General features: G+C 45.8%; 1 protein-coding gene across 2 annotated transcripts; it reads right to left on the reverse strand.

Moving 5' to 3' along the window:
• Positions 1-665: 665 nt before the first annotated feature.
• On the reverse strand, positions 666-8,726 carry LOC125428713 (putative nuclease HARBI1). Of its 2 annotated transcripts, XM_048489282.1 has the most exons (7): positions 8,574-8,726; positions 7,110-7,356; positions 5,119-5,245; positions 4,893-5,019; positions 4,590-4,679; positions 2,027-2,643; positions 666-1,470 (listed from the first exon to the last, which is right to left on the reverse strand). In XM_048489282.1, exons 3-7 carry the CDS (start codon positions 5,197-5,199, stop codon positions 745-747), a joined length of 1,641 nt encoding a protein of 546 aa, XP_048345239.1. In that variant the 5' UTR covers positions 5,200-5,245; positions 7,110-7,356; positions 8,574-8,726; the 3' UTR covers positions 666-744. The 2 variants fall into 2 exon arrangements, with proteins under 2 accessions (XP_048345239.1, XP_048345240.1); XM_048489283.1 differs by lacking the exon at positions 7,110-7,356.
• Positions 8,727-12,130: the final 3,404 nt, after the last annotated feature.

The following is a 12,130-nucleotide window of genomic DNA, read 5'->3' on the forward strand; positions in this document are numbered from 1 at the left end:
ATTTACTGTCACACAAGACTACTATTTCTTCTCCGTATGTCCCTATTGCAGTGTGGGCACTGGAGTGTCACAAAGATGCCAGAGTTGCCTTTATTGTTAAGCTTTACCAACCCACCCACAAGACTATTTCTTCTCCGTATGTCCCTATTGCAGTATGGGCACTGGAGTGTCACAAAGAGGCCAGAGTTGCCTTTATTGTTAAGCTTTACCAACCCACCCACAAACCCATCCATGATGGGTGAAAGCCATAGTGAAAGCCATTGCTTTCGCATCCTGCATGTGAGCTCCCAATGGCACCTGGTGGGCCACTGCGAGTAGCAGAGAGCTGGACTAGATGGACTCTGGTCTGCTCCAGTTGGCTTGTTCTTATGTTCTTCTTATGTTCTTATGACAACATGTGTCCTTACTGGACAAAAGGGGGGCCCCCTTTACACTTGATGTCAAAAATGTAAAACTCTAGTGAAAAAAAAAGCACTGTTAATGTTTTTTCACCGCCTCTCCATTCTATGCAACCTCTTAATTTTTTAATTTTTAAAATAGTGTGCTAATGGCCACCAGACGGCTCTCACCTCCACCGCCCAAAGTGCACAAAAGTGCACAAAATTTCTGTGCAAGTTGAGTTTAAGACCCCTTTCCCCCAAACCCAGATAGCTATTAAATGGGAAAAGACAAAAGTACAGCTTTTATTGATGTGAAGTGCTACATACAGAAGGATAAAGAGGAAAAAGCTACACGCACACGCTTTCAGCATTGCGGGTTTACCATCAAGAAGTTGGCCATGACTTCCCTGACAGCCTTTCCCTCATCTAAATGGCGGCTGTCATTCATGTCAGAGTCCAGAGAAGCCTGAGCAGGTGACGTGGTTGGTTTGGGATCAAAGTGGTCCTTCAAGGTAGGGCCCTGCTCAGAGTCTTCCTCCAATATTGCATGTCCCTTTTCCTCACAAATATTGTGCAAGATGACACAGGCTCTTGCCGTGGCAGTCACGTTCTTCTGATACCCGTTGAGGGGCAAAGAGAGGCGCCGCCAACGAGCCTTGAGCCGGCCAAAGGCACCCTCCACCACACTGTGTGCCCGACATAAAGCATCATCAAAGTTCCTCTCGCGCCTATCCAGGCCCTGACCAAATGGCGTCATCAACCAGCGCCTTACGGGGTATGCTCCGTCTGCCACTATGAGTGCAGGGACAGACACTCCTTCCAAATGCAAGGTGGGATTCCCTGGAACGTACGCTCCAGCATCCATGGCAGTGCAGAGTGCGGAGTTGCAAAAGACAAAAGCGTCATGGTTCCTCCCGGTCCATCCCATCTCTACATTAATGAATCGCCCGGTGTGGTCCACGGTCCCTTGCAGCAGGATGGAAGAGTATTTCTTGTCGATCCTCCTCCAGGGGTAACGAATTGGGAGGTGCATTCCGCCTAAGGCGCCAACGCAGTGAGGAAACCCCAGGCGACTGAATCCATCCATTACCTGGAAAGACAGCAAGCAGATCATTACACACAATAAGGGCATACAGTTTGAAAATAACACCACCACCCCACACACACATACAGAGTCACGCAAACAATGAAAGAAGAAGAAGAAGAAGAAGAAGAAGAAGAAGAAGAAGAAGAAGAAGAAGAAGAAGAAGAAGAGGAGGAGGAGGAGGAGGAGGAGGAGGAGGAGGAGGAGTTTGGATTTATATCCCCCCTTTCTCTCCTGCAGGAGACTCAAAGGGGCTTACAATCTCCTTGCCCTTCCCCCCTCACAACAAACACCCTGTGAGGTGGGTGGGGCTGAGAGAGCTCCGAAAAGCTGTGACTAGCCCAAGGTCACCCAGCTGGCGTGTGTGGGAGTGCACAGGCTAATCTGAATTCCCCAGATAAGCCTCCACAACTCAAGCGGCAGAGCTGGGAATCAAACCCGGTTCCTCCAGGTCGGAGTTCACCTGCTCTTAGCCACTGCTCTTAGCCACCACGCCACTGCTAGCACAAGACCACACAACTGACAAATAGATTTTTTTTTTCTAGAAAAGGAGGGGGTTAACCTTCGTGACATCAGGATCCAGGCAAACAGTCTTGAGATACAGCTCTATCTCCAACGCGAAACAGACTTCGGTGATTATTTCCCCAACTGTAGACAGTCCAACTCCGAACTGTTCTTGGACTTCCCTGTAGGTGTTCCGATTGGCCAGGTACCAGATGGCAATTGCGATGCGCTTCTCCACAGGAATTGGCTCGCGCATGCTGGTCCTCTGCCGCAGCAACTGTCCTTTCAACACGGATACAATTTCGAAAAACGTCTGCTGGGTCATCCGGAATTTGTGCAGCCATTGATCGTCCCCCCAGAGTCCAAGCACGATCTTCTCCCACCAGCCTGTGCTCCTCGGGTACATCCAATAATGATGGGGCACAGGCACCCCCACGAGGACATACCAATACATTCGTGCCCGGCACGAGTAGCGAGCCGTGTTGCCGCACAGAGCTCTCCACCTTGTCCTTGACCTTTGGTTTGCTAGGGATAAGGACCTGCAGTTTTCCCGCATTCGACGCATGTAAGCGCAAGAGAGAACAAGGGAGTTTCTCAGGCACAGGACGATAACCTGCAGTGCCGCCATCAGAACTTCTTCCAGCTTCGCTGAGCTTTTGTCAGCCGGCCCCAAAACTGAAATCCAAACAGAGATTCTATAGTCTCAAAATGGCTGCCGTAAAAAGTACAAAGAATCCTCCCACCCCCACCAATGACGCCATTTCAAAAAATCATCCCACCCAATCATGAAGCATACATTTGAAATCCACAAGGATGAAAGGAATTACACCAGTTATGTTTATGGGAGTTGTGGGTGAGAAAGGGAAGTTTATTTTATTTATTTATTTTCAATTTGTATCCTGTCCTCAGAGGAGTAGATCCGGGGGGGGGGGGGGTGCACGACACACTGGGTGCGCGGGGCGCCCCCCTGTGGGAGAGGGCGTTTGGAGTGTGTGGCGAGGGCGTGACGGGGCGCTCCAGGGCGGGATGGAGGATGCACCGGTGCACCGGGTGCTTTCCCCCCTTGCTACGCCTCTGCCTGTCCTCCCCCGAAGGGCTCAGTTCTTTCAGCTATAGCACAAGTGCACAAAATTCTTTTTTTTAAGTACAGGTGTTCTTGCTGGCGAGGTAGAGCTAATCTTTTAATGTTGTGTTATTGTAAGGCTGGAAACCACTCAGACAGAGTTGACTTTTAGAAAAACTGTATTGATTTGACTCGTCCTAGCTACAAGGTGCTGGAACCGAGGATCTCATCCTCGGTTCCAGCTCTTATAATGTTTCAAAGCGGCAGTGATCCAATCACCTCTTCCCCTTTTCCCGCTCTGGGCTCCCATTGGCTGTCACATTCCCGCTTTGGGGCAGCAAGGCGGGAACCGATGCATGCTGGGAGTTGTAGTCCTTACAGTTATAGTATTACTAAAGCACACAAAATAAAAAAGGAGGATATGGTGCTCTGAATCCAGAAGTTACACTATTGCATCCTCTCTGGATATTCCTGATTCCTTGGCCATATGCAAAAGAAATAAGGCAATCCCATAACCTAATTAGTTCAGATAAATGACAGACGTGCAGAATGACTGTGCCCAAGCCAATACCGATGCCTAGGGATCAACTGCCAACAAAATCAGGAGTAGGGAAAGTGTGCGGAAGTGCTCAAACCCTGGTGTGCATATCTTTCAACATAACGTCTTGCTCACAATGAATAAATTCTCACAGGTTATGCCTTGTCTCTTTCTCTAACTTGGACATAAAGAAAACTCGGCCAGCTCTGTTGGGATATCTGGAGATTGTTCTAGAGAACTGTTATCAGAAGCAAGTCCCTCCTGAGAAAAACTCTCCACTTTATCACTCTTTATCACTTTTGGTTGGACTTTTATGCAGAATAGCGTTAACAACTTTCCTGGACCCTGTATTAATTTCTTAATAAATATTTTCTATATTTTAAAAAAAGAGAGCGACACCTTGCCTTGGCAAGGAAGGGAATTAAGAAAGGAGAAAATATTTCTGTCAGGACTTAAGATTCAGCCTACAATGCCAGGCAGTATCGAAAGGAACAGAGATAGGTTTTAGATCCAGATAGGGCAACCAGACTTCTTGCCCTAGGGCCGTGGTGGCGAACCTTTGGCACTCCAGATGTTATGGACTGCAATTCCCATCAGCCCCTGCCAGCATGTAGTCCATAACATCTGGAGTGCCAAAGGTTTGTCACCACTGCCCTAGGAAGAATGCCTACAATTAGCCTTGTTTTCCTTTTTGCTCTCTGAAACCGGAAGTGACATCAGGTAACTCTACAAATTGCCCCAAACTCTATTGTTTTACCACAGCATTTCTAGCAGGTTTTCCTGCAAATGATGTGGCTACCATAAGTTTTTCGCCTTTCCCTTGCCGTCAACCTTCCCATTGGTTGCTGGGCTCAGCCAGCCAGCCTTAGGTCCAGACATGAAGGGATATGATGAAGCTGCAGAGATGGCTGCCAGGAATCCCCAGAGGAAGACTGGTCAACATACTCTTGGCGGAAAGAATTTAGAACCACAATTCTCAAAATCAGAAGGGCTATTCTCTCAGCATATCCAAGGAAGTACCTGTTGAGCTCCTCGTGTCCTTAGAGTCTTGGGCAAACATCTCCATTTTCTCCAGCCAGGAAATGAGGTCAGGTTTGCAGACGCAAGATCCTTTTTTGAAAAGATATGGAACTCAAACTTATTACTTACATCTTTGTGGCTATCTACTTTAACAATCATCCATTTTTTTCAAGAAACTTAATAAGCTGCATTTGGGGGAGGGGGAAGAAAGAAAAGGAACAGAGGGGGATCTTTTTCAGAGACTTCTCAAGACGCCCACAAATAACTCAGGGCTTTCCTCTTTCTAGCCAAGTACTTCCTTACCCAAAGAGGCCACAGTCTCATAGTTCTCCAACATCACTTCCCTATAAAGATCCCTTTGGTCAAGATCCAGCAGATCCCATTCCTCCTCCGTGAAATATACAGCTATATCCTTAAAGGATATGGGGCCCTGAAAGAAGAGCATTTATTAACAAAACACACAGGTCCAAGAAGGGATTTTTTTTCCTTCTCATGCTTTAAGTGAGAAAGAGTAGACTTCCCAGCCTACCTTGTTTTGACGTCTTGCACCAGCTATACGTCTCCCTTGATAAAGAAAGGGAGCCTTGGTTCCTTTCTTTCTCATTTTCATGATTCAGTGCTTATGTAGAATGGTGGTGACTGGTTTTCACTTTTTTCTGAGAGGAAGACAAATGTGTTAGAAAGATTCCTCACTTCCTGTCACATTCCCCATTTAAATTTCCTCATCTGTGAGTAACAGGTTGCTGCAGGGCAACGGTTCATACAATCACCTTACAAATATGCCCACAAAGAATACCAGCTCACAAAAACTTTGTACAACCAAATTCAATATACCAGTTCTGTTCTCTTGCTGTAATTAACATAAAGCCTATTCACTCAGTATTTCGAACATCCGTTTTGTTTCTATCTCGCCTTTCTCTCCAATGGGGACCCAAAGCGGCTTACATCATTCTCGTGACCTTCATTTTATCCTCACAACGACTTTGTGAGGTAGGTTAAGCTGAGAGACAGTGATGGGGTCAAGGTCACCCAGATAGCTTCCGTGGCAGGAGTGGGAATCTTTTCAAATCTAGACTTTTTTGCTGCTTTGACAAGACGTAATCCCATTGCACTGTTTGATTTGCAAACCACATCAGTGCTAAGTTTCAAGAAGTTCAATAAACAGAAGATTGTTTGGAGTGCAATATATCTGCACAAAGAGCTAAATGTGAGGAGAGTGGGGCTAGCAATAAAAATGAAAGTGAAACCTTTTGAGCTGAATAGTGCACAAGTCTTGGGATCTTGGTATATAGCCTAAGGTTTTTCATATTATTCTCTTTGGAGAAAACCTATAATGGCAGCAGGCCATAAAAGAGACCCAGCTTGGAGATATTTTAATCAGGTTTCTCTGCTTAGGGGTAAGGCAAAATGCAATCACTCCATAAAGACAAGCAAGGCCTGGTGACCCAAATGGACAATATCGTGAGACGTGCTGTTTATGTAGAAAACCATGACTTAAATCTAGTCTTGATGACTTGTGATTTAAATCGTGAGTTATACCAATTTTGATTTAAATCACTTTCACACACACCCCGGTGTAAAATGCCATCAAGTCACAGCTGATTTATGGCAATCCCAATAAAGGGCTTCCAACGCAAGTGGGAAGCAGGGGTGGTTTGTCTGCCCTCTTCCTTGAGGATCTCCCTTTTAAGAACTGATCCTGCTGTCAGGATGGCTCTTTTCCGGCAATCGGGGAAGGGAAATCCAGCTGCTAATATCAGCGGCTATTCAGGCGCCAGCCCGTCTCCCCCCTCCCTTCTGGTCAGTTGGCTGATGGCAGGCAGGGCTACCATCCTCCTAGGTGTGAAGTGGTTCCTGCCTTTTGTGTTCACCTCTTCATATTATAATGTTTGTGTTCTTCTCTTTTGTTACTATGCTGCAGCCGTGGTGCCTAGGGCCCGGCCGGGGTGGGGGTGGGGGCGGCGGGGAGGGGTGTCAAGGGCATCAGGGATTAAAGTTCTAGCCTGCGCTCTGTCCCATAGAATCACCTATGCTCCAGTATGCTTTGGTTCCCTAATAAAGTCTACAGTTTGAAAACTACAGTTTTTTTATTCCCTCCCACTGGAGTCAGTGCTTTTTAAAATTAAAGACAATTTTTTGGATGTATTAATTCACACAATGGGATTTTACGATATAGCCCAATCTCATCAGACCCTTTCCCATAAAATGTTCCCATTTTCTCATTGAGAAAACTGAACAAGCACTCAAACTTTTTCACTTTATACCGACCTTCTAAGTGTGAAAAAAACAAACATTTTTTCTCAGTCTAAAAGAGAAAACATGGTAGTTCTTAGGAGGTTTTTTTCCCCATCAGTGGTCCCTAAAATGTTCCAACTTTTCGAACATAAAAATTGGGGGAGGGGGGGGGGGAGAAATCCTCAAGGAAACAAAAATCACCCCCCTGGTCTTCACACCTCTAGCCAAGCATTAGGATTCCATTGAAATTCACCAGGAATGAGCCAGAGCCCCAGGTCTACTCACTGAAATTAATCCAAAAGATGTTAAGAGAGTTTCTTTGTGTACTTATACTGCCAAGTGTGGTGTAGTGGTTAAGAGCAGTGGACTCTAATCTGGAGAACCGGGTTTAATTCCCCACTCCACCACATGAGTGGCAAACTCTTATCTGGTGAACTGGATTTGTTTCTCCACTCCTCCGCAAGAAGTTCGCTGGGTGACCCCTGGACCAGTTATAGTTCTCTCTCTCGGCCCCATCTTCTTCACACAGTGTCTGTTGTGATGAGAGGAAGGGAAGGAGTTTGTAAGCCGCTTTGAGACTTTGTACAGGAGAGAAAGGTGGGGTATAAATCCAAACTCTTCTCTTCATCATTTTATTAAGTTTCATAAATATACACGTATTACATGTACGTCTCACACACACACATACACACACACAGAGTATTCTCAGATTTTACAGCAGAAGTGAACAGCTGTCCACTAATGAATGATGTGTACATTTTTCCACACAAGCAATCTTTTGAACAGAGGTCTATAATTTCCGATTGATAGGTGACAGGAGAAAAGCGGGCAGTTATTTTGGAACTTTCAAGGCAAGTGGGAACATAAGAACATAAGAACAAGCCAGCTGGATCAGACCAGAGTCCATCTAGTCCAGCTCTCTGCTACTCGCAGTGGCCCACCAGGTGCCTTTGAGAGCTCACATGCAGGAGGTGAAAGCAAGGGCCTTCTGCTTCTGCTGCTCCCAAGCACCTGGTCTGCTAAGGCATTTGCAATCTGAGATCAAGGAGGATCAAGATTGGTAGCCATAGATCGACTTCTCCTCCATAAATCTGTCCAAGCCCCTTTTAAAGCTATTCAGGTTAGTGGCCATCACCACCTCCTGTGGCAGCATATTCCAAACACCAATCACACGTTGCGTGAAGAAGTGTTTAGCAGGGCTTAGTCTTTTAAGGCTAAGGCTGGCCCTACAGTCACTCACAACACTTGCGCACACATGCTCACTTTCCAGATCTCCTGCACACTTCACCAAACTGGATGTTCCAAAAGCCACTTGGGGACAATGAACTGATTCCAATAGGCTACAACTGAGATGCAGTTATGGGATGCTGGGAAACAGCTACACAAAACGGAAGTCGGCCGACTACGGGGGGGGGGGGGGGGGGGGAGAGATTAACAGCAGTCTCTGCTGCAAACAGAGCAAAAGGAAAACGCAGCAGCCCTAAGATTCACATTAACACCACAAATGCATTCATTGCGAAGCGCTGCAGAGGGGTCAGGCTGCAAAGATTTGCACCGTGCATGAAGACCCAAATATGGGATGAAAACCAAACTGCAAATGTTTTTGAGTGCTTTTTCCCAGGTTCTTTCAGCTCTGCTGGTGGAGTCCCTAATAATGTTTATTTATTATTAATTATATATTTTTAATTTATCGTTACAAATATGCCGTGCGGAATCACAGTGATATTCCCCAGAGGAGACAATACTTACGCGTAGAAACCGCGCAAAAAAGAAAGAAAGGAAAAGCCATGGGGAGAGAGAATCTGGTGCAGGTCAAACAAGACAGTTCAGACTGCAACGACGGGTCGGAAAGGAAGTCAAAACCAACCGGAGCGACCCATTTTTCTGTTCCGCGGAACCAGAGACACAGACACGTGGTTAGAGGCGGGGCTTTAGGTCAGTGGGGCGGAGTGAGAACAAAAATGCGGGGTGGATTTTTCTGGAACACCAGAGAACAGCAGGACTGCAAAAAATAGTGCAAAGTATTCAAGGCATTCCAGAACAATATTTTGGAACCCAGAATGCAGGAAATAGAGCGCCTTTATTAGCCCTTTCCAGGCCAAAATGCCCCCAGAACACCACGAAATGAGGTGGAATAGAAGTTAAAACAGGCTGGAAACAGGAATTAAACAAATAATAGACATTCGTGTCAAAGACACCCGAGAACAATTTTGATTAATAAACATGCTGAAATATGTTTTCTATTGACAAAAAGCCTCTAGAACATGCATCCTTTATTTTTAAAAAAGCAGTTAAACATATTATAACATCAAGAGTGGCTGTCTCAGGTTTTCCACATTTATACCCCCCCTTTCTCTCCTGTAAGGAGCCCCAAAGTGACTTACAAACTCCTTTCCCTTCCTAGCCTCGCAACAAACACCTTATGAAACAGGTGAGACTGAGAGAGTTCTGAAAGAACTGTGAATAGCCCAAGGTCACCCAGCAGGCTTCATATGGAGGAATGGGGAATCAAACCTGGTTATCCAGATTAGAGTCCACTACTCTTAACCACTACATACCAATGTACATAGCAAATACACTAGATAGCAATTCAACATTGGGACTCCCAGCAGGGTCTCTCTGAGGGCCCACTGCATCAAAACCAAAGTCTTACAGTAAAGATTTATTGTGACATAAATACTCACCATCATTTTAAGTGTGGCCCGACCATTAAGGGAGGCCTAGTAAATCTGCTTTGGCAATCAGTTATTGAAAGCCAGTTTATTGCAGCAATTGGACAAGGATCTGGAAGAACCAGGTGCAAATCCCCACTGTGTCATGGAAACCCCCTGGGCGACCAATGGGCCAGCTACACTTTCTCAGCCTCACCTACCCCCACCCCCACCCCCGATGATTATCACTGGTCAAAATGTAAAACCTACTAGAGGACAAAATCAGAATTAGATTAAGCACAGGTGTCAAACTCACGGTCCTCCAGATGTTATGGACTACAGTTCCCATCATCCCCTGCCAGCATGATTAAGATTCGTGATTTATTTCTGGTCCTGGTTCTGATCTCCGGTCTGTGTTGGATATGGCGCATGCATCTGTTTCTTTGTGCTCCCATGTCGGGGTTTTTTTAATGCCACCTGTTTGTATTTGGGTTTTAAACTTACGTATTTATGATGTTTTAAATGTTGTATATATTTATATTTATAGTATTTATTGTATGTTTATTGTGAGCTGCCTTGAGTCTTTGGAGATGTGGCGGGATATAAATGTAACAAATAAATCAATAAATTTATTAAAACGTTTATGCCTTGCCTTTTCTCTTGGTTCAAGGTAACTTACAATAATAACTAAAAATCTAAAACTTAACATGATAACAAGCCCCAAATATCTCCCCCATTAAAGACACCTGCTATTCAAACCCCCTCAATAGCCCAACAATCTGACAGGTCCAAATGTCTGCTCAGCCAAAAAACCTTGGGCTAGTCACTTAGCTGTGAGGATGAAATGGAGGAAAACATGAATCGTGTCAGTGGTGTGGTGGTGGGTGGTAGATGAGGGGTGAGGCCCCTTCTGCGCATGTAGAATAATGCACTTTCAATCTACTTTCAATGCATTTGCAGCTGTGCGGAATAGCAAAATCCACTTGCAAACAATTGTGAACGTGCATTATTTTGCATGTGCGGAAGGGGCCTAAGGCTCATTCCGCACATGCAGAATACTGGACTTTCAAACTGCTTTCAGTGTTCTTTGAAGCTGTGCGGAATGGCAAAATCCACTTGCAAAAAGTTGTGAAAGTGGTTTGAAAACGCATTCTTTTGCGTGTGCGGAAGGGGCCTAAGAGTCCACTCGGAGGATAGATGGGATTTGATAGTTGGAATGAGCAACTCTGCATGCCTGGGCACTGGGGGATGCTGTACCTTTGTAAGTTGTTATCTCTTGGGGATTGCTGCTCTCTCTTCATCTGGGCCTGGGGACTGCCCACTAACTTCCTCCTTCTTCTCCCTCAGTAGCCATTCATTCTCCTTGTGTCTTTCTAAGCACATGGACATGCCGTGATGGCTACTGTGGGCTCTGTGGCTACTTGCTACTGTGCATCTTTCCTACAGAAGCAATTCATACCTTGTGTAACCCAACTTAGAGTTTAAGAGGGATATTATCATTAATGGAAAAGGAGTTCAAGTCTCTGACAGTGTGTTTCCACCTTGTGACCCTTGCCACTCACCAGACTTACAACAAAAGAAACTTTAAATCTGTTCTCTGTTTCATAAACAATAATGTGCAGTACAACAATGAAATACGGCAAACCAATGCAGAAACAATAATCAACAGGTAATAGTTCTGGCCTGTTGTGCAAAACAGGCGAGCAGGGTCTCAGTCCTTTGCAATTTTCTCTCGCTGTGTCCTGTGGCACTGTTGATGGACTTGCAGCTTTGCTGAGCCTTCTTTCCTGGTTGTCGAGCCTTCAAGGGTAGCCCTGAAATATGCAAATATAGTCTTTGTAAGATTTTCTTTGCTACACTCAACACAAACTGGGCTGATCCAAAACGACTCCAACAGGTAGATCTCCGTTAGATGCATTAAAACTTCACCGGAATCCGCCAGGATCCAGGGAGTTCCAGTTTTTTACTGCCCTGGGGATTTCAGTCCTCTTTGTGAAATTAACTTGGTCAGGAAAACCCAAGGAGAGGTGGGATTCCCCCCCCCCCCCCATCCATTGTGTCCGGAATCAGGATGTGTGGGTGCGTTCGCAAAACAGTTAATGCTGAATAGAAGTCCATTGGCATTCAAAGTAGTGTGCGGCTCTGGGTGGTCGTGAAAACGTCAATCCACAATCGTGCCATAATAAATGTTATATTGTTCTTAGTAAAACACGAATCTTGCCCACACTCTTAAAATTCTCCTTCTCTAGCAGCAGTTCTGCTAAGCAAAGCAACTATCAGTTCATCGTAAGAGCAGAGATCTGGAGAATCATTTCCGGAAAAGGAAGTTCCCTGTCTGTGCTGGAAAGCAACAGAAACGAAAGTGAACTTTGCAACTCTCCCATCCTGCAGCCGAGGCAGCCATGGCGACTGGGGGTTCCGTCCAAGAGCTCTGCGACGAACTCACCTGTCCCGTCTGCCTGGAGTATTTTAAGAGCCCGGTGATGCTCACGGAGTGCGGGCACAATTTTTGCAGAGCCTGCCTGCCCCGGGGCTGGGGCGCGATCTCCTGCCCTGTGTGCAGAGGAGCAATTCAGCCAAGAAACCTCAAGCCCAATCGGCAGCTGGCAAATGTTGTCGAGATTGCCAAGAAACTCAGTCTTCAGGGCGGTAGGG

Source organism: Sphaerodactylus townsendi, linkage group LG03, assembly GCF_021028975.2.
Source record: "Sphaerodactylus townsendi isolate TG3544 linkage group LG03, MPM_Stown_v2.3, whole genome shotgun sequence".
Lineage (NCBI taxonomy): Eukaryota > Metazoa > Chordata > Lepidosauria > Squamata > Sphaerodactylidae > Sphaerodactylus > Sphaerodactylus townsendi.